The sequence below is a fragment of the Lolium rigidum genome, chromosome 2 (assembly GCF_022539505.1).
Source record: "Lolium rigidum isolate FL_2022 chromosome 2, APGP_CSIRO_Lrig_0.1, whole genome shotgun sequence".
Taxonomy (NCBI): domain Eukaryota; kingdom Viridiplantae; phylum Streptophyta; class Magnoliopsida; order Poales; family Poaceae; genus Lolium; species Lolium rigidum.
Genome location: NC_061509.1, coordinates 191,514,451 through 191,537,876, shown reverse-complemented (window position 1 = coordinate 191,537,876; position 23,426 = coordinate 191,514,451). Strand labels below are relative to the sequence as shown.

At 44.0% G+C, this 23,426-nt stretch overlaps 3 protein-coding genes and 1 non-coding gene across 4 annotated transcripts; 3 read left to right on the top strand and 1 right to left on the bottom strand.

The window, feature by feature from the left end:
- Nucleotides 1-4,064: 4,064 nt before the first annotated feature.
- Nucleotides 4,065-4,138, bottom strand: TRNAI-AAU. The gene has a single exon. It is a non-coding gene; the product is annotated as a tRNA-Ile (tRNA).
- A 791-nt stretch (nucleotides 4,139-4,929) lies between these two features.
- LOC124687888 (disease resistance protein Pikm1-TS-like) lies at nucleotides 4,930-5,506 on the top strand. The gene has a single exon (XM_047221616.1). It carries the CDS (start codon nucleotides 4,951-4,953, stop codon nucleotides 5,359-5,361), a length of 411 nt encoding a protein of 136 aa, XP_047077572.1. The 5' UTR covers nucleotides 4,930-4,950; the 3' UTR covers nucleotides 5,362-5,506.
- Nucleotides 5,507-11,417: 5,911 nt separating this feature from the next.
- On the top strand, nucleotides 11,418-11,971 carry LOC124687887 (heavy metal-associated isoprenylated plant protein 47-like). Its single transcript, XM_047221615.1, has one exon. The coding sequence runs from the start codon at nucleotides 11,529-11,531 to the stop codon at nucleotides 11,928-11,930; it is 402 nt and encodes a 133-aa protein (XP_047077571.1). The 5' UTR covers nucleotides 11,418-11,528; the 3' UTR covers nucleotides 11,931-11,971.
- Nucleotides 11,972-15,267: 3,296 nt separating this feature from the next.
- On the top strand, nucleotides 15,268-15,947 carry LOC124687886 (disease resistance protein Pik-1-like). Its single transcript, XM_047221614.1, has one exon. It carries the CDS (start codon nucleotides 15,393-15,395, stop codon nucleotides 15,774-15,776), a length of 384 nt encoding a protein of 127 aa, XP_047077570.1. The 5' UTR covers nucleotides 15,268-15,392; the 3' UTR covers nucleotides 15,777-15,947.
- The last annotated feature ends 7,479 nt before the right edge of the window (nucleotides 15,948-23,426 follow it).

Here is a 23,426-nt window from a genome sequence, read left to right as displayed (position 1 = left end):
CCAGACAAAACCTGAATCTGATCAGAGGCCCACCCCAAACAGCAAAAGACACATGCTTAAGCTATCAACACGACACACGCTAAAGCAAAGAAGGAAGAGGACTGACCAAATCGTACTAAATAAAAAGAAAATTTCTACAGGGCACCAAAACTTCACCTAGAAGAAACCCTACAAGAATAAAACTACCAAATAGCATACGTGTTAGCTCCACATTAATCTCAAAAAAAAATTCAAAACTCTTACAAAAAAGATGTTAGTTCCCAAATAGTATAGTACTTATTACTTTCTTGTAGTTGCGGATGCTTGCAAGGGGTATAATCACAAGTATGTATTAGTCCTAGGAAGGGCGGTGCATTAGCATAGGTTCACCCACATAACACTTATCAAAACAATGAGGATTATTTAGCCACATGAAGCGAAAGCACTAGACTAAATTCTCGTGTGTCCTCAAGAACGTTTGGTCATTATAAGTAAACAAACCGGCTTGTCCTTTGTGCTAAAAAGGATTGGACCACTCGCTGCAATTATTTCTCTCGCATTTTACTTACTTGTACTTTATTCATCTGTTACATCAAAACCCCTTGAATACTTGTCTGTGAGCATTTACAGTGAATCCTTCATCGAAACTGCTTGTCAACACCTTCTGCTCCTCGTTGGGATCGACATTCTTACTTATCGAAGATACTACGATACACCCCCTATACTTGTGGGTCATCAACCCGCTGCTCCGATTCGTTAGTAGAAATGACTATATGTGAATCCAGTAAGTAACCTTGTGAATAATCTGCAAAACGAATGTACCTTCCGCTTTGTTAAAAGCCACATCATCAAGACAATTCTAAATTGCCCAAAGCAATGCACAAATGCCTAGACGAATACGAGATTTTATTCTTTTATATATTCGTTTTAGCCAATTTCCAAACATGTTCTTTACATTTCCAGGCTGAGAAATATTAAAAGAAAAATAACAACTCTCCAAATTAGCTTTGCAAAGGAGCATTCAATAAAAAGATGTTCAACAGATTCTTCATAACTACAGAAAACACATTTCTTAGGTCATGTCCAATTTGTTTTGGCTAAATTATCATTCATGAGTAACACTTTTTATTTATTTAGAAACCACATAAAAATCCTAATTTTTTAGTGGAACCTTTAAACGCCATATATAATTTATTTGGAAAACAATGTGGTCATTCATAAGATCGACATATAACGATTTCACCGATAAAATCCCACAACCCGTAAGATGGCAGGTGAATTTATCTCCTTCATCCGAAAGCTGAACCTCCATGAGGCGATGTACCTGGTGAACCCATGCCGTCCATTTATCATGAGACAATACCAGAATGAATCTAATATCCAGTGACACCAAATTCATCACCTCTACTATAGTTACATCCTATTGTCTTGCAACGTTAAACAAAAAAGGTTATTGCACCGCGAGAGGTTGCCGGCCAAGCCATGAATCTTCCTAAACACGAATATTGTGTCCATCACCAATAAGGAACGATCCTCTCTGGAAGAATTACATTTTTTACACTCATCAAACTCTTTCAGAAAGGTGAATCAATAGGATTAACTTTGACCTGGGAGAGAATCTTAGTATTAAGATATTGTTACGTAGCAACTCCTACCCTACACCATCCTCATTAAGTAGTTCGAACATACATTTTCTAATCAAACTATTATTTTTACTATCCAAAACTTCAAACCTCAAACCGCCTTGGTCATTTTGATAAATAATATTCTATTTAGTTAACCGGTATTTCTTCTTTGTCTTTGGCAGAAGAAACAAGATCTATGAAAATCCAATCTTTTCTGTACCTCTACCTCCTTTGGTATAAGGAAGAAGGATAATAAAACATCAGCAAGATTGTAAGAACAGAAATAGCCAATACTAGCGGGTCTCCATATGATAGCAACTTTTCCGCCCAGCAGCGGAACTTGCGTCCAATTCGGCCCTCTACCGGTTTCCATTCTTTGTCAAATATCCTTCTGTAATGAATAGGAAAGTCCAAATACTTAAATGTTATAGCCCCAACCTCACAACATAAGATATGCCTATAGTCATCTTTCTTTTCTTTTTCTTTTCCAAAGCAATATATCTCACTCTTGGAAAAATAATTTTTAGTCAAAACAGTTGTTGAAAAAATGCATATAATCAATTCCATATTAACATCCTTTGCAATATGATGCTCCAAGAACAAGATTATATCATCGGTGTATTGAAGAATTGATACACCTCACTCTACCAACTGAGGTACCAATCCACCAGCTTGACGATCCTCCTTTGTCCTTGCAGAAAGGATTGTCAACATATCTACAACAATATTAAAGAGAAGAGGAGATAAATGAACCCCCTGTCTCAACCCTTTTAATGGTTCAATATAATGACTGAGATCATTGTTCACACGAATACCGACACTACCACCTTGCACGAACCTTGCAATCCATTCATACCACAAAGGTGGGAAACACTTCATTCGCAAAGCTTGTTTCAAAAATGACCATTTAACTTTGTCATAGGCCTTGTCAAAGTCACTTAGTCCATCCATTTTAGTTCTATGAAGCTCATGGATGGTTTCATGAAGACTGCAACACCCTCTAAAATATTCCCCCAGGAATATATAAAAGTTGACTGAGTAGGCCACACAACCTTATGTGCAATCTCAGCAGCTCTATTTGTTCGAACCTTCGTAAGAAAATTGAAGCTCAAATTCAAGACACAAATCATCCTATATTTATTTATTCTTCTTGCATCTTCCTTTTTTGGGGCACCCCAAAATTTAACTTAAAAAAGGTGAATCTCCATTTTGCAATTGCACAAACATAGCCATTAGTCCACCTTTTATGACATCCTAGAACTTCTGATAAAACTCCGCAAGCAAGCCATGATGCAAATATATTAGTTTTTCTAGAATCAAAACTTCTTAGGTTTTACCTAATTTACAGAAATTGAGCTTATTCAATAGTAATAAATATCAATTCTCTAGCTATCTACTTGTGAATTCAATTCACATTTGGCTATGGGCTTGGTGTTGCCTTTTGTGCTTCGTTTACTAAAAATCAGCCCAGAGCCAACTTCATGATCAAATATGGCCGGAGCAACTTTATTTTTATTTGAACCATCTCGAAAACGAGAGCATCAATCATTTGCTCCATCCCACGCATTCCCTTTTTTGTAAACTTCCTCCACGATACCAGAAATCTTCATGGCAACTCCACTTCAGCACCCACCCTATCCTGGTTCCTATACTTAACCATTGAAAGATGGATTTATGCAGTGTATTCTACCGACATCTAGGCCTGCTGATATCCTCGAGCCATCAACATTGTTACACATCACACATAAGGAGCACAACAACACATGGCAGGCGTAAAAAACAATGCAGTGGGAGTACAACATAGCTCTTTTGTGTAACAAGGGAGCCACATTTTTTGAGCATGGGCAACACAGAACCCCTATCCCATACAACAGGCCTACGACTACGTGCATACCCGAATGTACAAACAACAAATCTGTTGGAAAGAAACACCATTGTCATGTACAATGCAAGATGCTTAGTACAGTGTTAAAAAATAAAATAAACTTTTTTAAGCACTAATAGTGCTTATCTGTATAGTAGACGCACCTAGTTTGGCATATTCTTAGAAAAAATGTTAATTTTGCTAAGTATCTCTAACCACTCCCGAGTCCCCATTGTACATGCCCTTACACCATGAATTTGACACCGTCATAAGACAACAACGATTAAACGAAGAAACATGGCAGGCCGCTAAAAACTAACAAACAAAAAAAAATGAAGAGGTCGACCCATACAGGTCTTGAACCTGCGACCTTGCTATTGCAACAATAGATATGTCAATCTGACTAATGGAAATAAGAACTAGTGCCTAGAAAAAAAAGGTATATTTTGCTAAATATCTCTTTAAGCACTCCCCAGCCCCCATTGTACATACCCTTATACTGTACCATATATTCAGAACTTGACACCGTCATAAGATAAAAACGATTAAACGATGAAACATGGCAGACCGCTAAAAACTTTAAAAATAGAATAGGCTGGCCCATGCAGGTCTCGAACCTGCGACCTTCGCGTTATTAGCACGACGCTCTAACCAGCTGAGCTAATAGGCCACCTGCTGGATGCTTGATTGAAATTTTATTATTAATTTTAAATAAGAGGAAATGCTATAGCAATCGCCAGGTAAAGGGACAGGGTACCACAACTGATCAGATTGGAGCGAGAATACGAGTTTCTTTTGTCCATTTAAGAATTCAGAAACAAAACATAGGGCAAAAACATCTGCCAAGATGATGAGCCTGCGTATGCTCTCCCTCTGTGTGTTTATCCGTGTCAAGTCAGCCGTCGGCTCAGGTCAATTCCTCTATGCCCTAGTTTAATAGTTCTTCTGCCCGATGTGCGGGTCGCGTGATCAGCATATAGATGCAATGAAATCACTCGTTTTCGTTGTCGCTTACATCTCAATCATAAAGCGTTCTGATCGGCGACTAAGTACCGGTCCGTGGAACCACATGGCGATCAAGATAAATCACTCTGGTCTCGTTCGACCTCCCTGTAAACAAAATGCCTTCTTCCGAGCCGAGATGTATTTTTTTCAACTTGGTGAAGCAGAGGACCTTCTTGGCAACCAACTTGGAAAGTGGAAGCTTCAAACACGCTTCCTTGCGCGTCAGGGGCAACGGGAGAAAGTCTAACAAGTACACTCTACAATCTACGGAGTACAAGTGTACGTCAACAGCAACCGCGTCTTCATCATTGTCGCAACCTCAAACAAAGCACAAGTGGTACGCTCTACACTCTACAAGTGTACCTCGCGCGCGCTCTTCGATCTTATATATAGGAGCGCAGCCCTGCAGCGAAGGGCACTCAGCACTCAGCACTCTGATTCTCATCCAACACCTGCAGAAACCAAAGCAAAGCAGCAATGACGCAGAAGATCGTGATCCAGGTGCAGATGTCGAGCGACAGGTGCCGGCCGAGGGCGATGGCGCTGGCGGCGGCGACGCGAGGGGTGGACTCGGTGGCGCTGGCCGGAGACGCCAAGGACCAGTTGGTGGTCGTCGGCGACGGCGTCGACCCCGTCAAGCTCACCAGCGCGCTGCGGAGGAAGGTCGGCCCCGCGCAGCTGGTGCAGGTCGGCGACGTCAAGAAGGAGGAGGAGAAGAAGCCGGCTGCGGCCGCGGCCGAGGTGGTCGAGTACCAGTCCCACCCGGGGTACTACTACCCGTACCACTACCAATGGCAACCGGAGCCGGTCAGCGTCGCCTACCCTATTTCTGCCGGCGACGGGTACGGGTACGCGTGCGCGCGCCCGGACACCTGCTCGATAATGTAGATTAGTACTCCATTGTACACTCATACCGATTTTTCCAAGTCGTACAAGAGCTCAAGCTCTCAAGCCGGCCGTGACTGCAAGAGCAAAGCTTGAGTAGATCCCCTCCCATCTTTTTTCTCTCTGGGTTGAATAGCAATCTGTAGCACTACCAGTGCTATGACTCGGCTTCAGAAGCATCAAATTCTGTTGTTCGCTCTCAGCTATTATGTGTTGCTCATTGTTTCTTTTTATCCAAGAGTTCGATTGAACATAGTGGCATATATATATATATATATATATATATATATATATATATATATATGACTTTTATTTAGGCATTGATGTCTTCCATATTTACATATATTATACTCAGAGAGCATGTGAAATATATGTCTTTTATGTGTCAATCCATATGTTTCGATCTGAGCCACATATCAAACAAATACATGTACTCTTGATCAAAAAAATAATAGCGAGAGAACAAATCCTGCAAACTTAAACGGCAAAACCGATTTGCAAACTATTTGTGTTGTACCAACTTTCAGGTATCGGCTCGAGATGAGAGCATCTCTAGCGGATACCCCATCCAGCGGTATCGCATAACACGGGTGGGGTTAACCACATTGGGATTTTTGGCTGCGAAAAACAACGCCGCAGAGCAGATCCCGCATAGCAATACCGTAAAATGGAATGTGTTTTTTTTACGGTATATGGATGTTGTATATGTTATGCTGAATCGTCCCCCATCTGAAAAACAGGGTTTTGCTGGTTTATGTATATCTCATTCAAACATAGCAATATAAATCAAATTTATTTTTCAAATCACATGGTACAACAACATTCAAATTACAATACTTGTTCAAATCAAATAATTAAACAAATGAATGGTCAAATGAAGAGAATACAATAGTTTCACACACATTGAGAATGAAATATCAAAAAACATAAATTAACCGACAATCAATTCGCATTGATGTTAGACAAAATCCTCTCGCAACTGGGTATGCTTGTCACTATCCTCAATATGCTTGTATGTCTCAAGAAAAGCTTTGATTCGATTAGGATTTCTAGCAAGCTTCACACGGCTGCCAACATTATCAAATTGAAAGGGAAGATCCATATCTCTCTCATCCCATATTATGCAGGATCACGCAAGCAGTGATGATGTTATGAAGGGTCTTTTTATCCTAAAATCTGGCTGGCCCTCGAACAATACCAAACCTATGTTACGGAACACCGAAGACTCTCTCTATGTCCTCGCGAGTAGTTTCTTGATTTTTGCAAAATGAGCTTCATTCTTGTTGGCTGGTTTGGGTATGGTTTTCACAAATGTGGACTATTTTGGATAGATCTCATCTGCTAGATAGTACCCCATGTTATGTTCATGGACTGTTAAGTTGCAAGCCGGCGCCTCACCATTGAAAAGCTTACCAAAAAGAGGTGATCTTTGCTGAACATTGATGTCGTTCGGAAATCCTGGCAGGCCAAAGAAAGCATGCCAATCCAGGGATCCTCCGAGGCCACGACTTCAAGCACAATAGTTGGATCACTGATCGTGCCATGCTGTCGGGCAATTATTTCACATCCAATGCATACATTCGATACTACCAAGCATCCCTGACCATCTCCTTGCCTCATTCATAGCCAGCAACCTGTTTGTGGCCTCCTCACTCGGAGCTCGGAGATACTTTTCTCCGACCACATAGATCACTGTTTTCGCAAAGAGGCGAATCGATTTGATTGACGTATCTTCACCAATTCAGAGATACTCGTCCGTATAAGCGATGGCTATTTCGTAGGCCATAATTTTCATCGCCGTCGAGATTTTCTGGTACGGGGTAAACCCGATGAGGCCGGTGGCATTTCTCTAGCAAGTGAAATAACATCACCTATCCTCGCATTCCTTCACTATTGTGACGAACATCTCTTGGCTCATCCGAAGCCGTCTACGGAAGAGATGCGCAAGATAGGTAGGTTCCTCGGTGAAGTAAACCTGCATCGGCATCTCCGAGCCCATCGCTCGGTTGCGCGGGATGCAGAGGTGCCCGATGTTTGATCGTCGCCTCTTCCTCTTCCTATTCTCCTCGTTGTGTAGGTTCTGCACCACGACCACAAGCACAGGGATGACGCGGACTAGCGGTGGTGACGCGGGCAGGCTCGGGCGGTGACATGGGTATACCATATTGGGTACTCAACAGGGACAACCCTAGTGCGGATTCAGGATGAAGCGTACAAGACCCACGAAGCCCAAGAGAAGTCCAAGAATAGGAACTACGAAAATAGGCAAGTATATGCAATGTCAGGTATACCAACATAGATCATCGTAACTGATCCAGATGTGGAATCTGAGACCTAATCCACTATATAAGGGCTAGGAGGAGCAACCGAGAAGGGTATCGAAACCTTTGTAGTATCACGCATCATTGCAAACCCTAATTTCAATACAATCTCAGCGACTTTAGCTAGTCGTCTCTCTCAGGTCAAGGTCTTAATTTGTATAATCCCAGATACCCTGCCAGATCTGCACCGGTTCCAATTAATGTAGTAGTCCGTAAACGATAAACGAACACGTCAGTCACTTTCGCTCGGTGCCCTCTGAATTCTAATCCTGCCTTCGTGTAGGCACGAATACCCTCCCTTTACGTGGTTTGAAGAAACTAAAGAATGGAGATTAGGGAAGCACGTGGGCTGCTCAGACCAGCTTCTACGGAATTGGCTTACGGATTCAGGTCGTGGCATTGCATGTAAAGGTAGAAAACGAGAACGTGGTCCAATTTTTCAGAGAGGAACAAAATCTCAGCCAACCAATTCAAGGCACATCAGTCCGTAAAGATTTTGTAGGCTAAGCAGTCAGTAAGTCTAGTGTTATTGGCATGCATGTATCGAATCAATTCAAATGGATTACAGCGTTTGCCCTAAATCACTATCAATGTACTAGTATCAGTCCGGCAGTCGCCAGTATTCCAGTAGCTCGCCCGTCATCTATTATATACTAAAAGCAAAATAAGGATGTTTTAACAGAGACACCAGGTTAATCCACGTAAGTTAAAATTACTGGCTCCGTTGATTGTAATAGTAAAGGTTGAGATTAAATATTAGGTCAAAGTTACGTAAAATATGTCACGTTACAAAACACGTTACACCTGGAAAGGTACGGAGGAGTCTCCGAAAAATATACCAAGGAGTCTCTCGACTGTTAACCAGTACCAAAACGAGTCCCAATACTTCACGTAACAAAAGACTAGATATGTCTCCGTCAAAAGAAAAGGCTAACTCTATCTCTAATTTCTCTCACCATATCAGATTAGGTTCCCACGAATCCATTCATGAGAGACTAAAAAATATATCAGGTCAAAGCACCCCATGCACCATTTATAAGTGGCATACCAGCCAGAATGACTTCAATACATGTCTCGCACGCGTATATATTGCACTTAATTCGCCATCTTTGATTCTTAAGAAAAAAAAATACTCATACACATGGTCGTGTGAATTGAATTTTTCTGTAGGAATACATAGATTTCATTAAAAAAAGTAGAAATAGAAAAACATAAGACTATTGTCGTGCCAATTTGAATTTTCAGAAACCGGAGATTTAAAATATATGCATAAGGAGCATATTTTGGAACGGAATACATGTGACCACTAATGAACCAGTCGGGTTGCTGTCGTACGTTGGGAAATAGAGTATATATGCTATGCGTGCACCTAGGTCAGCTCAAAACATAAGAGTATTGTCGTGCCAATTCAAAATTTTCCAAACCGGAGATTTAAAATATATGCATAACATCATAAGGAGTATGTTTTGGAACGGAACAAATGTGTCCTCTAACGAACGAGTTAGTTTGCTGTTGTACGTTGAGAAATAGAGTATGGATGCTATACGTGCACCTAAGTCAGCTAGATGATTTATGTGTATATAAAATCTGCGTCGGATACACATATATAGATATACCAAGCTGACTACAAACTCATCAGTGAGAAGAAAAAGCTTTAAAGCTGACCGTGTCTACTTTTAGCTAATGATTTTGTGTGTGTCAGGACATACGAGTGATACAACCCAAGAATATTGTGACATATATATGATATAGGCAATATACGAATAAAAGGAAGCCACCGTGTTTTCCCACATGTGCTAAATAATCCGACCTGTTCACTCTATGTTAACTACGTACATTAATCTTGAAAATTTAAAACATATTTATAAGGAATATTTTTCAGGATGGAACAATAGCGAAGGTTAAATAACATAAAAATAGAGTCTAGATGCTATACAACAAGCACTCAGGCTAGCTACATGATTTATGTGGTTGGATTCCCGTGCCAAATATAGATATAGACACGCGAAGCTAACTCCAAGCTAGGTGATGTGTCATGACATACGAGTGATACTACCCTAGAATATGACGGCATATATTTGAAAAAAATGACGACATACCAATAATACTATCTAACGATATGGTGGCACATATATAAGAGAAAGGCAATATACATATGACATATGTGCTAAATAATCTGACCCGTTTACTCTTCATTTACTACATATATTAACACCGGAGATTTAAAATATATGCAGAAGGAGTATTTTCTAGGACGAAACAATTATGATAGCTAAGGAACTAAAAAAGAGTCCGGATGCTATACGAGCACTCAAACTAGCTAGATGATTTATGTGGATGAAATCCGCGCGGAGTATAGATATAGGTAGGCAAAGCTAACTCTAAGCTGGTCGGTGAGATGAAAAACTCCAAAGTTGGATGTATCTGCATGATACTATTATAGGATATGGTAGCATATATTTTGAAAAATGACATTGTGTCAAGAAAATATATTAAAGGCTTTAAAATAAATTGATTCGTCTATACGTCCATTTGAGTATGAACGTATGTATGAAAGTAATAAAAACTGTAACGTGTTGTAGTTGAACTGACCTCTCAAATTCTAAAAAAATTATATTGGAAGTTGCTTTCAAATATTTCGGATCTACACATGCCATAATACCAAACTAGCGGTGAAAAAAAAAGAACAAGCCATGAGAAACCCTAGCTCAGAAAATTACTATGCGGTAAATATGGATCCATACAAAAACTTTGACCCAGACCGAGCCAATATTTCAATGTGTTAGCGTCAAAGAAGCAACTAGGTTGCTACATGGACCATTCTTCTACATCTATATTTCACACTAAGTCCAAATCCAAATTTTTAATTTTACATAACAATTTAATATCATGTAAAACGAGACATCTGTTAAATTTACATTATTTAAAAATTTTCTAACAATTGCTCGCCAAATAAAGATAATTAAATATGATTTATCTAGAGTATATTTATTTAGTGGGAATTGGGGCTAGAAAATGTATTATCTTTCATGAAATATAATTGTAAGAAACTCATAAATTTATTTCCATCATAATCTTCACATAGTAAATACAATAAACATCCCTCTAAGAAAAATAAAGATGATACCCTCGCAATTGCGAGGGCCACTATGCTAGTTAGTGTAACAATAACAGTATCCAGAAGTTGATCTCCGTTTAGACCTGACAGTGTCCACCTTCTCTTTCCAACCTGAATTTTTCGCCAGGGGTCTTCGCACGTCGTCGTCCATGAACGGGACACCCTGGCGACCGTTTCGGAGAGTACCCCTGCCAGTGATCGCGCGCATCACCATCAGTTCACACAAAATATCGCCGTCGCCGTTGACATGAGTATGACCCAAATAGTCCAAGGTAAGGAACGCGATGGCTTGGTCACTGACTTGTCGCACGCTGGTTTCTTTCTTTTATACAGTAGTAGTAGTAGCAGCATGCTGAGTAGTATACTGTATAGTGTACCGCAAACACGGTTTCTTTCTTGCCGAGTCGTCGTCTCTTGAGCTAACGGGCCTAGCTAGAACCTCGATTTCTCTAATCGCATCCGAACTACCCCCATGAACGCCTTTTGATCTCGCAATCAGGTGTGGCAGTTTCGGAGTACGCGCATACACTGACACACACTCAATCGACCCTATATATATCAACGCCAGGTTTTCTGCTCCCTCCACGGCAAACTTGCTTCTAGCCTTTCTCGACCCATCACTAGTGTTCAAGCCTTCCATTCCTGAAAGCTTATCACCACCTCCCTCGTCAGAGTCCCGATAATCCCGATAGCCTCAAGGCATTCCGTGAAGAAACCTAAAGCCAGCCGCGATGACGCAAAAGATCGTGATCAAGGTGGAGATGTCCAGCGAGAGGTGCCGGTCAAAGGCGATGGCGCTGGTGGCGGCCACATCGGGGGTGGACTCGGTGGCGCTCGCCGGAGATCCCAAGGACCAGGTGGTGGTGGTCGGCGACGGCGTCGACCCCGTCAAGCTCACCACCGCGCTGCGGAAGAAGGTCGGCCACGCGCAGCTCCTGCAGGTCAGCGACGCCAAGAAGGAGGAGGAGAAGAAGAAGCCGGCGGAAGCCGCCACTGCCGCCACCGCTGTGGAGTACCCGTGGCACTACTACCAGTACTACCCTTCGCATTCGGTGCCGGTCTACGAGCACCCCGCCGGCGCCTATGGTTACCAGCAGTACCACTCCCGGCCAAACACATGCTCCATAATGTAGATTGAGCTGACGGATTTTTGTAAACGGCAGGGTACACGAAAGGTTGCATGTCTACGACCCTACGCATAGAGGTCTTGAGTATAGTCTTTTTGTTCTTCGATCAGGGTGTTAGTAGGGTCGCAAATTCCAAACGTGGATTTGCGTAGTGTTGTTATGTAGTATTAATTAATTTATCAATTCATTTGCCTCTCATTTGAGTAGTCACTACGGGAATTTGATTTATGGGATTTGCTAGTTTTTTTTTCGAGGAATAAATTTGCTAGTTCTCAGCTAGCCGAGAACTAAATTCGTGCTGAGTCAAGTCCTACACCGTTAAATTTGCTTCGTAATTTGTGGTAGTTATCAATTGCAATATTAATTACAACTGAAATTTCAGTCGACTGAGAAATAGCCACACCCTTAATTTATAGAGTATTAAAACACCCAGTATACCCCAAAACATACATTTTTTTTTCACTTTTTAGAGTTATTAAAGTAGACGCACTACAATAAAAAAAATTTATTTCTAAGGTCTTCGTAGGTGAAACCTAAGGTCTTTTGATCGGGCGATGGCTGCGCTTGTGCAATCGTTCCTTCTTGGAGGCGTCGCTTTTGGAGAGCCTAGAGTTCAGGTGTTGTCTTGGTGGTGGATGTATTGTTGCTTGCTACGGCTTGAATACCGTAGCAAGACTTTTATTTTTTAGTTTTCTTTTTTTACTTTTTAGCTGTGTGCATCCGTACTTCCATTAGAGCATTGCGTTGTTGCAGTATGCTGGATGTAATTGATATCTCTCGATATTAATGTATTTCCTTTATGGAAAAATTTCAAACTACCCATGTGTTGTAAATTTGTTTTCTTTGAAATGTGATGTATATGGTGGTCCAACTTGTGGTCCTCTTCAGTTAACAAATTCGGACTCCCACGGTGAAAAGAGCACCCATGGTAAAGGTGCTGCACCCAATCTAGCCTAGCGCCTCTTGATAGCGGCCCATGTTGTCCATGCCCTAACACACACTTCAGAAAATAAAAAAACTACAACCTCACTATACCGATCGGAGACCATATTATTTCTGAATAAGAGGCTTTCCCCTCATCTCCACTAATAGGAACCACACGTTGGCTACAGATGAAGCGCGTATGAAACCGTGCTTCCCGGCGTGTTCATGGTACGCGCCATGTGTCATGGATTGGTAGCCAGTAGAATTCTAATCCTACTTGGTGCAGGTAAGCATATATACGGTCTATTTTATGGTCCAAGCATACCCGTCCTGTACGTTCTTTGAGGAATCTAAAGAATGGAGAAGAAAGCTATGGAATCACATGCGTGTGCTCCTCGATGCTGCCTTTGCATATGATCACTCCAAACCGCTATTGATAGATGTCGCAACTGGTCATAGCTACGACCGGTCAAGGATGAGCGAGAGGGTAGTTAATATAATTAAGCTGTGTAACCGTATTATATATAGCCAATTTACAAATATGCATGCATTCAACCAGTTCAAGATTAAACAAATGCATCTTGGTGCGCCTTCCTTTTCGTTTGATGGAGCACAGTGACGCGAAACAGCGCACTCCACAGATCTGCATTTCCCTCTAATATAGACAACACTATAGGTTTCGCAAAATAATAATATATATTATAAACGTGCAAAATGCTTATATTTCAGGCTAGACAAAAATAAAAAAATCTAACAAATTTTGGAGTTTTGAGACTTCGTCCTGTTCACTGTTCTCATATCACATTTTTGTCATTTCTGCGTAGCTGCTTATAGTAGTATATTATTGCCTAGCTAGTAGCTACGCAGAATATTTTTCAGTTTTTTTTTTACTTTGAAATATGATTTTTTTCAAATAAAGAGCACATCCTCCGGCTAAAACATCTTGCTGTTTTGGGCTACTAATTAAGAGCATCTCTAGTGGTTCCTCTATATGATTCTCTAAATGCGTATAGGTGACCATGAGCTGAAAAACGCTTCCAAGTGGCTCATCTAAACGACCATCTAAATATAGAGGACCATCCATTTCCTCTACTCATTCACCAAATCTGGAGGACGAAGCGACGACCATCCAAAGTAAAATCCTTCCCCGTGGACGTGTCCCCACATACATCTGAGATCAAGAGGTCTACTTGACAGTGACTAAATAAAAAATATAGACGTTCCACTGAAAAATTTAGGACATCTAAAAGAGAATCTTTATAGATGATCATCTATATGAAGATATAAAGGTCCTCATTTAGAGGAACCACTAGAGATGCTCTAAGCATTGCTCTGAATGTACCTGTCCTACTAAGGTACTCATGAGTCATTACAGTATATCTCCCCGAAAACCGGAAATCTCGTTACCCTCCGAGAAACACTCGTACCGTTACATTTGAATTTGTACTTCAGAAAAAGACGGTTGACTAACATACGAACGCTTTCATTTACTCATAGAAGATAGAACGGTCTGTTGTGGTGGTAAGTTTTGGCTAAATTATCAAAAAAGTAGCATGTACTCCCACGGGAATCGAACCCACGCCTGGTCTGTTCAAAAAACACTGGCCTAAACGCTATGCCTAGCAAGCCTTATAGTGTACAAAGGATATTTTTATTTTTATTTTAAGGTTTAAATTTTTTTAAATTCTGTTTGAATTAATTCGCTCGGTAAATTCCTGAGATTTCCGAGATTTCACGGTAACCGTTAATTCCGGTGCTCTCGGGTAAAAATTGTTAACCGAGAAACACCCCTACGGAGTCCATTTTCCACACTGTAAAGGTAAGGCAATTCAGCCCATCAGGAGTCTTCGCACGTCGTCCATGAACGCGACAGCCGGCGACAGTTTCGTCATGCCCGTACCACACGGTGCTGACCAGTGACCGCGCGCGTCGTCCATGTTGCCGTCGCCGTCGAGAGGAGTACGACAGAACGGCATCAGCGTATGTTTTAGCTCTGCTCCCTGTACGTTGTCGCGTTTTCCGAGCATACACATGAGAGCAGCAAATGTTCTTTGTCCCCCAACAAGATTCCGAATCAACAAGAAACAAATATGGAGTAGTACTTGCCTTAACAGCCGAAGACCCCCAGGTCAAGCATCAAATGCTTGCTTTGGTCACTAAGTTGGGCACTGACTAGCTAGTCGCACTCTTGTTTCTTGCCGAGTCGCCTCTCCAGCTAACTGACGCACCAGGTCATAAACAAATTCCCATCTTTCCCCAAAAGAATCTAGCTAACTACTCACGGAAACGCCTTTTGATCTCGCAATCACACGGTGTGGCAGTTTCAGAGTACGCGCATACACACACTCGCATCACTGACTGACCAGCGGCACTATATATATGGACCTTAGGTCTCTGCTCCCTCCACGGAGAACTTGCTTCTAGCTTGCTACTCTCACTTCCTCCATTAGCCTAAAACTTGATTCCGAGTTTCCAACCTCCTGTGTGGCTGTGTTCAGCATCCCGGTAGCACTCTGTGAAGAATTCAATTCAGAGCACGCCGCGATGACGCAAAAGATTGTGATCAAGGTGGATATGACGTCCGACAGGTGCCGGTCCAAGGCCATGGCGCTGGTGGCGGCGACGTCAGGGGTGGACTCGGTGGCGCTGGCCGGGGACGGCAGGGACCAGGTGGTGGTGGTCGGCGACGGCATCGATTCCGTCAGGCTAACCACCGCGCTGCGCAAGAAGGTCGGCCACGCGCAGCTCGTGCAGGTCGGCGATGCCAAGAAGGAGGAGCAGAAGCCCGCGGCGGCCGTCGTCGAGTACACGTACCCATGGAACTACTACCAGTACCCTTCGCACGCGGTGCCGGTTTACGAGCACCCCGCCGGCGCCTATGGTTACCAGCAGTACCACTCCAGGCCGAGCACCTGCTCCATAATGTAGATTCAGCTGACGGATTTTTGTAGGCGGTAGGTACACGAAAGGTTTGCAGGCAATCGCAAACATATGTATATAGTTCTTGGGTATTCTTTCTGTTCTTCAATCGGGATTTAGCTTTAGTTGTGTTGATTGTTCCCAAAAGCTTTCTGGTTATTAGTTAATTGTTGGATTCATTTGCAGCTCAACTGAGTAAATAATGCTACTCCCTTCTGTCCAAATTAATTATTACATATATTGTCTAAATCTATCGAGGATTTATCGAATCTAGAACAACTAATTTACATCAGAGGTAGTATAAGAAATTTCGTGGCAAAACAGTTGCACGGATGTCGGGGGCCAGGGGATGATCAACAGGGAAATTAAGAAACGGACGAACTAATTGGAAATTGACGACGGTGGAAATGGATGATTTTGAATCTTCTCATGGTGGGTCGCTCAGGTAAAATTAATTTCATAGCCGAATGGGCGATCTCTTATCCGTTTCCTTGATATTGACTTTGGCTCATTTTATAAATAAAGTTAAATGGCTAAAAGGATGTTTTTTTTTTGATAAAGGGAATATATTAATATCGAGAGATACCAAATACATCCAGCCTCTGCAACAACGCACCACCCTAATGGCACTACGGATGCACATAGCCAAAAAAGGAAAAGAAAACTAAGAAACAAAAGTCCCGCTACAGTATCACGGACCTAACAACAGCAATACATCAACCACCATGACAACACCTGAATTGCAGACTCTCCAAAAAACAACGCCTCCAAGAAGGGAACAGTGCTCCAACATCGTCGTCGCCCGATCAAAGATCTTAGGTTTTCACCATGAAAATAGTCCCCACTCTCAAAACAATGCATCCACCAAGGTCACTGCCAGGCACAACCAGTTAAGGCCAGACCTTGGGTTTTCACCCTGAAAGGTAGGGCTCTGCGCTTCACATGTGTTGTCGCCCCCACTTTCATACCGCTGTTGTGAAGCCCGGACACCAAGCAAGCCCCTCAACAGCGCGGAGACTTGAACCTCCCTTAGCTAGTCCTCCCCTCCGGCCTTCATGAAATTCTCTTCTTCCGACTTTCATCATGGATCCATAGTCACTTGATGTCAACACAGAAAAAGAGCTTCGCGCCGCTCCCTCCAGAACTAAACGGTCGGAATAAACGCATGAGTGCGCACGACCGAATACCTCCGATCCAGGCAAACTCCGGGCAAAGCACTGTTACATTCGCCGGCGGAGCCTTCCGGAACTCAACCCTCCGGCCAGATCACGAGTCCAGGCCTCCGGTAGGTCCTCCTCTTCACGCAAGGAGGCCCTAGGACCGCCGCCTTTATTCAGGCCGGACCCCCACGTCGGCGACCATCCCGGGCTGGCCAACCCAACCCTCCACCGGCGACACCATCGCCGGCTTCCATGCACCTCCATATCACCGCCGGATGGCGATGATAGATCAAAAATCCACCACCACCAACCGCAGGCCGACCCTCTCCGGCGAAGAAGAGGCCACCTCCTCCGTCAAACCCAAGGCTGTTGCCCCGGGCGCCCTCGTGTCGCAGAAGATGCCTGAGATCGCCTCCACGCACCAACGAGAGGCGGGGGTGGATGGCATGGCGCAGACCGATGGTCTGGCCGCCGCCCACCACCAACCCCTGCCGGAGTGCTGCGGGAAGCCGACGAGAAGAGGGAGACCGCAGCGCCGCCCATCCCACCCGCGCCGACCGGTCCGCCGAGGGACAGCCGACGGGAGGAGGGCCGCCGCCGCCGTCGCCCATCCCACGCGCGTACGCTCCGCCAAGCATCGAGGAGGTGGGGATCCGGCCGCCGATCTCCACGCGGCGACGAGGAAGGGGCCCCGCCGCCGCCACGCCCCGAGGGACTTTGCCCCGGCGGCGCTACCGGCGGCGGCGGCGGAGGGTTGGGGGCGGAGGGTTAGGGTTCTCGCGGTGTGGAGGGCTGCCTGATCGTGGAAGAAATCAATCGGGCGATGCAAAAACTGCCGTGTCTTCGGCTAAAAGGATGTAAAGTGATAAGAAAACCCTCTTAAAAAGAGATCAAATGTAAATAAAAAGTATATGAATAGCCACACCCTGAAGAACCACCTAAGGCTACTAACTAGAGGTGCCACCGTGTCTCCTTATAAAACCACAGAAAAACGTCGTACCACATCTACCAAGTTATCACGGGAGAGGGCTGTCCGTGAGGTCTCTCATTAGGTTGCCAGGTGTCTCTTACTTCCTCTTGTTCATTTTTAATATTATTTTAATAAAGGGAACATATTGTTACATCCAAATTTTGCTACGACAAAATGCCTGAAAGACATTATGGATGCACATAGCCCTACTACAAAGAAGAAGAAGAGGAAAAAATAAAATATCTCACTACGAGGGTGATCAAAATCTTGTAGCTCCAACACAAACCACTGCCAAGCTGCAACACAAACCACTGCCAAGACAACAGCCGGAGTTTGCGCTCTGAAAATAATGTCTTCAACAATATCATTAACAGGCACGACCAATTAAGGTCAGAACTTGGATTTTAAACCTGGAGAAAATCCACCCTCTTAAAACAATGACTTCAACAAGATCATTGCGAGTAATGACCAATTAAGGTCAAACCTTAGTTTTTCATCTTGAAAGATAAGTTCACCTGTGTTGCCGCCCCCGCTTGCCGATGTCGCTGCTACAAGTTAAGAAACACCAAACAAAGTTCTCTTCGCCATGAAAACTCAGACCGCTATTACAAGACCTCACACCTAAGTCGCCATAACATTCTCCACCACTGTCTTCTCCATGAAAATAAAAAAACCGACAATTAGATCTAAATACATCTAGGATTTATTGAAATCTAAAACAACTAATTAAGATCCGAGGTAGTATAAGAAATTTGGTGGCAAAACTGTAGTACGCCATGAAGACTCAGTCCGCCATTACAAGACCTCAGCACTCCCAGCGACAGCTTCACGTACGCTGACCTTATCTCGTCCCCAAATTGTAGTTCTTCACACAGCCACCAGCTACCACCGCGCCATCATCTCCGTCCGCCTCCGCCGTAGCTTGCGCGCCGCTGTCTCCCTCCATTTTGAGCTCCGACTCCGTGGGTGCGGCCGTCGCCTCCCTTGACCTCCTCCTTTTGTATCCGCGATGTCGTGTCCTCGTCGGCGCCCACGTTGTTCACGGCCTCCCCCGCAACTTGCGCACCTTCGTCGCCCTCTAACGTGAGCTCCGCCCCTGCACATATTCGCCGCCTCCCCTGACCTTCTACTGCTACAGCCGCGCCACCGCGTCCTTGTCGGCGCCCACGCGGAGCTCAGCCTCCCTGGTAGCTCGTGCGCCTTCGAGCTCCACCTCCCTGCGCACGGACGCCGCCTTCCCTGACCTCCTCCTTTTGTTGTCGTCGTGCATCTCTGTACTCCCTCCACATGCAACCAGCGTGCGAGATACCAACAAACGTGCGTCTTCTGGAATGGCACGGCCGTGGCTATCGACGTGTCGGACACCAACAAGCCTAACGTCATTGATGATGATCTGAAAGAACATCTCTCACATTATGTTTTGTGTGTTTGATGTCAATATATGTGATACACTAATGTTTGTTTAAGTGGTACAGGGTTTACATAGATTCATATTTATGTGTGTTGGTTTTGGTCGGTCTGTCAAAAGTTAACAGCAAAAGATGGCCAGGCCGGATAATCCGGGCCGGATATTGTTGAAATATCCGGCCCCCTGATTTTGGCTAAGTCTTCGACGGAAAAGCAGCGCAGTATGGGGGCCGGACATTTGCCCGGATATTGTCCCGGTATTGTACCAGGGCCGGAATATCCGGGCCGGATATTTTGGAAATATCCGGCCCCCTCGAATTTGGCTAAGGACTGAACGAAAAACAAGTCTGGCATAGGGCCGGATATTTGGCCGGATAAAGTCACGGTTTTGTCCCGAAGGCCGGATTATCCGGGGGGGCGGATTATCCGGCCCTTACTTAGGCCGGAATATCCGGCCCCCCGGAAGCTGCAACGGCTCAATTTTGAGGGGAGGTATAAATACCCCCCTCTTCTACCTTGGTTGCCTGCTCAATCATTACACAAGAAATCTGCCAAGCCACCTCCATTAGAGCCACCTCAAGAAACTCAAGATTTGCAAGATCTCCTTCCTCCCCCAACCAAAGCTCTTGATCTTTGGAGATTCGAAGGAGAAGACACCGATCTACATCCTCACCGAAGCGTTCTTCATTTCCCCTCTCTTGTTTGAGGGATCTCATGCTAGTGTTTCTATTTGGTTCCCTAGTTGATTTGTGTTGATGTATTGTTGTTGATTGTTGTGTTGTAACAGATTTGGGAGCCTCCAATTTGGTTGTGGATGTGTGCCCCAAGAACCTTGTAAAGGCACGGTTTCCGCCTCGAGGAAATCCCTTAGTGGAAGTGGGCTAGGCCTTCGTGGCGTTGCTCACCGGAGATCTGAGTGAAGCCTTCGTGGCTGTTGGTTTGGCTTTCGTAGCAACCACACTCCTCCAAACGTAGACGTACCTTCTTGCAAAGGAAGGGAACTACGGGAATCATCTCCGTGTCATCGCGTGCTCCACTCTCGGTTACCTCTATCCTATTCTATCTCTATATTGCTTAGCTATATCTTGCTTAGTTGCTAGCCTTGTCATATAGGTAAATTCACTTAGTTGCATATCTAGAGAATTTACCTTTTGTGTCAAGCCTAAATTGAAAAAGAACTAAAAATTGGTTAGCACCTATTCACCCCCCCTCTAGGTGCGGCATACGATCCTTTCAATTGGTATCAGAGCCTCGGCTCTTATTTCGGGCTTAACCGCCTAAGAGTATGCCGGACGAGGAACCATCGGAAGGGGAGACTAGGCCGGTCACCATGGATGACATCAACTCGTTGAAGTCATACATGGATGCTCAAACGGAAAGCATGAGAAAGATGATTTCCGAGCTTTTGACCCCTCCCCGTCCCGTGGCTCCCACCATAGAGGTTAATATCACGGGTGCGGTTGTAGAGGGTGAGACTTCGGTATTACCCTCCGCTACCGCACCCATGAATGGTGATAACTTAAACACTGACAAACCCCCCATTGCATCTCCCAAGGGAACTAGTGGAAGTGAGAGCTACAACCGAGTACCTCCACCTTTCCAATCACCCGATATACCGGTTCTCCATCCTCATATAAACATCCGGCGCGACCCACCTAAGTTTTCTGTTAATGATTACGATACTTGGCAATTTGAGTTTAGCTCTCATGTTCGCAATGCCTCCAATGAACTTTGTAGAATCATCGAGGAAGGCTTCAAGCCTTACAACCCCAAGAAGTTGACTAGAAGAGAAGCGGTTGATAGTCAACTCAACAACACCGCCTTACACATGATTCAAACCGCCGTGGGGACAAAGGAGTTGACTCGTGTTCGGCATTTCACCACCGCCAAGGATGCTTGGGATGCTTTGGCCGCGAGTTGCATTGGAAGCGAGAGCAAAAGAAGGAACAAGTATAATGCTCTTCGGAATAAAGCCGAAGGATTCATGAGGCTTCCGGATGAAGATCATGAAGACATGTATGGAAGACTTCTCACCGTTGCCGACGCCTTCCGGATTGTTGGTGCCTCTCACATTAATGACTCTTGGATCAAGGATAAGTACATTGAGTGCATGATGCCGTTCGAGCCTATTGATGTCAAGACTCTTGTCGGAAGAGAATGCTATGCCTCTCTCACCTCTCAACAAGCCGTGCACGAGATGCAAGCTCTCAAGGTGCTTGAGCAAAACTCTCATGATTCTCGCAATCGTGCCATTGGGATGACAAAAGGGTCCAACCTTGCCTTGGTGGTCAACCCCAGTGCAAGAAGTGATTCCTCAAGAATCTTATAGGGCATCTTGGAGCATGACCTATCCGGAAGACTTGGAACACCACTACCATGACCACATGGCATTCCATGCAAACACCTTTTGGATTGATCCTTCCAAGGCCAAGGAGGACAACATCAAGAGAAACAACTCAAGGGGTCCCTCAAGCTCGGGCCCAAGAACAAGATCTTGCTACAATTGCAATGACAAGCGTCATTTCATTGCCGAATGTCCCTATGAGAATAGGGAGACTCATGGTGGAAGGCTCATCCCCAAGGACAAGAGCAAAGACTCAAAGGGCAAATATTCAAAGCCCCTCAACAAGAAATTCTACAACAAGAACAAGAAGGGCAAGAGGCCCTCAAGGATTGTGCTAGTGGCTAATGAAGAATACTCCTCCGATGAGATTGCAAGTACTAGTGATGATGATGAAGAGGAAAGCTCAAGAGAAGTGGCCGCCATTGTCACCACCAACATTCCCTCTTCCTCTCTCTTTGATTCACCCAATGAGAACCCTCAACGCAAGAATGCACATTGCTTCATGGCAAGGTCCACCTTGGACACATCAATTGTGCTATCAACTCAAGAAGAGTACACCTCCCGGAGATGAAGATGTTGATGATGAAGAAGATGCAACCTCAAATGGATTGGTTGCCCTTGCCTCCCTCGCTACTAACTCTTCATCAACAAGCGAATCTCCCAATGAGGTCATTCATGTGGAGGAAGAAAGTTGCCTCATGGCTAAATCTTCCGAGGTATCATCTCCTAACCCCTCTATGCCTAACATTGCTAATGATCTAGGGGTTGACCCCGCTAGTCTAAAAGTGAAACAAGAGATGCTAGAGTTTGATGAGTTCATTAGTAGCCTACAAGGTAACACTAAAAAGCATGTTTCAAGTCTCATGGTTCATATGGCTCAACTAAATGCTACTCTTGAGAAAAAGTGCCAAATAGAGAGAGAAGACTCTCTAGAAATACATGCTCTTAAAAATGTTCTTGAGGAATGTCAAGAAACTATAGCATCTCTTGAAGAGAAGCTAGAAAGTCTTGAAGAACCTCAAGATAAACTTAACAAGCTCACTAAAGCTAGAGATCTTGCTAGAGCTAAGACTAAAGTGCTTATAAAGGAAAAGGCCAAATTTGGTGTTGATCATGAGAAACTTGTGAAGGATCTAGATGAACTAGACAAGGCTCACAAAGCCTTGAAGAGTGAATACTCTCTCCTCTCCGAGTCTTATGAGCAACTTCAAATTAGGCTTGCTTCATATGACATACCTAGTACCTCTACTCCTTCATGTGATCATGCAAATATTATTGAGGAAAATGCTAGGTTGAAAGATGAACTTGCTAAGGCCTTCTCTCCCCAAAGTAAACTTTCCTTGGATGATCTCTTGAGTAAGCAAAGGTCAAACAATGGGAAGGAGGGACTTGGTTTTAATACCAAGGCTAAAAAGGCAAACAAGAAAAAGACCAAGCCCGCACATGAGAAAGCTAATGGTGAAACCCGAAAGGGCAACACCATTAATGATGATGGTGCGGGAATAGATAACCCTCACTATGTTCTCTTTAAAGATTATTATGGTGATGTCTATGCTAAATATGTTGGTCCATATGATGGTTATGTTGCTTGGTCTATTTGGGTTCCAAAGACCCTTGTTGCTAACAAAAGAGGACCCATTGAAAAATGGGTACCTAAATCCAAGAATTGATCTCATGTAGGACTATGCCGCCGGAGGTTCAAAATGGGTACTTGATAGTGGATGTACAAGTCATATGACCGGCGGCAAGAACCTCGTCAAGGAGTTGAGGCCCAACAT

What these genes read in the sequence shown, in the direction of transcription:
- LOC124687888 (XM_047221616.1), top strand. Translation starts at nt 4,951, where the DNA reads ATGACGCAGAAGATCGTGATCCAGGTGCAGATGTCGAGCGACAGGTGC.
- LOC124687887 (XM_047221615.1), top strand. Translation starts at nt 11,529, where the DNA reads ATGACGCAAAAGATCGTGATCAAGGTGGAGATGTCCAGCGAGAGGTGC.
- LOC124687886 (XM_047221614.1), top strand. Translation starts at nt 15,393, where the DNA reads ATGACGCAAAAGATTGTGATCAAGGTGGATATGACGTCCGACAGGTGC.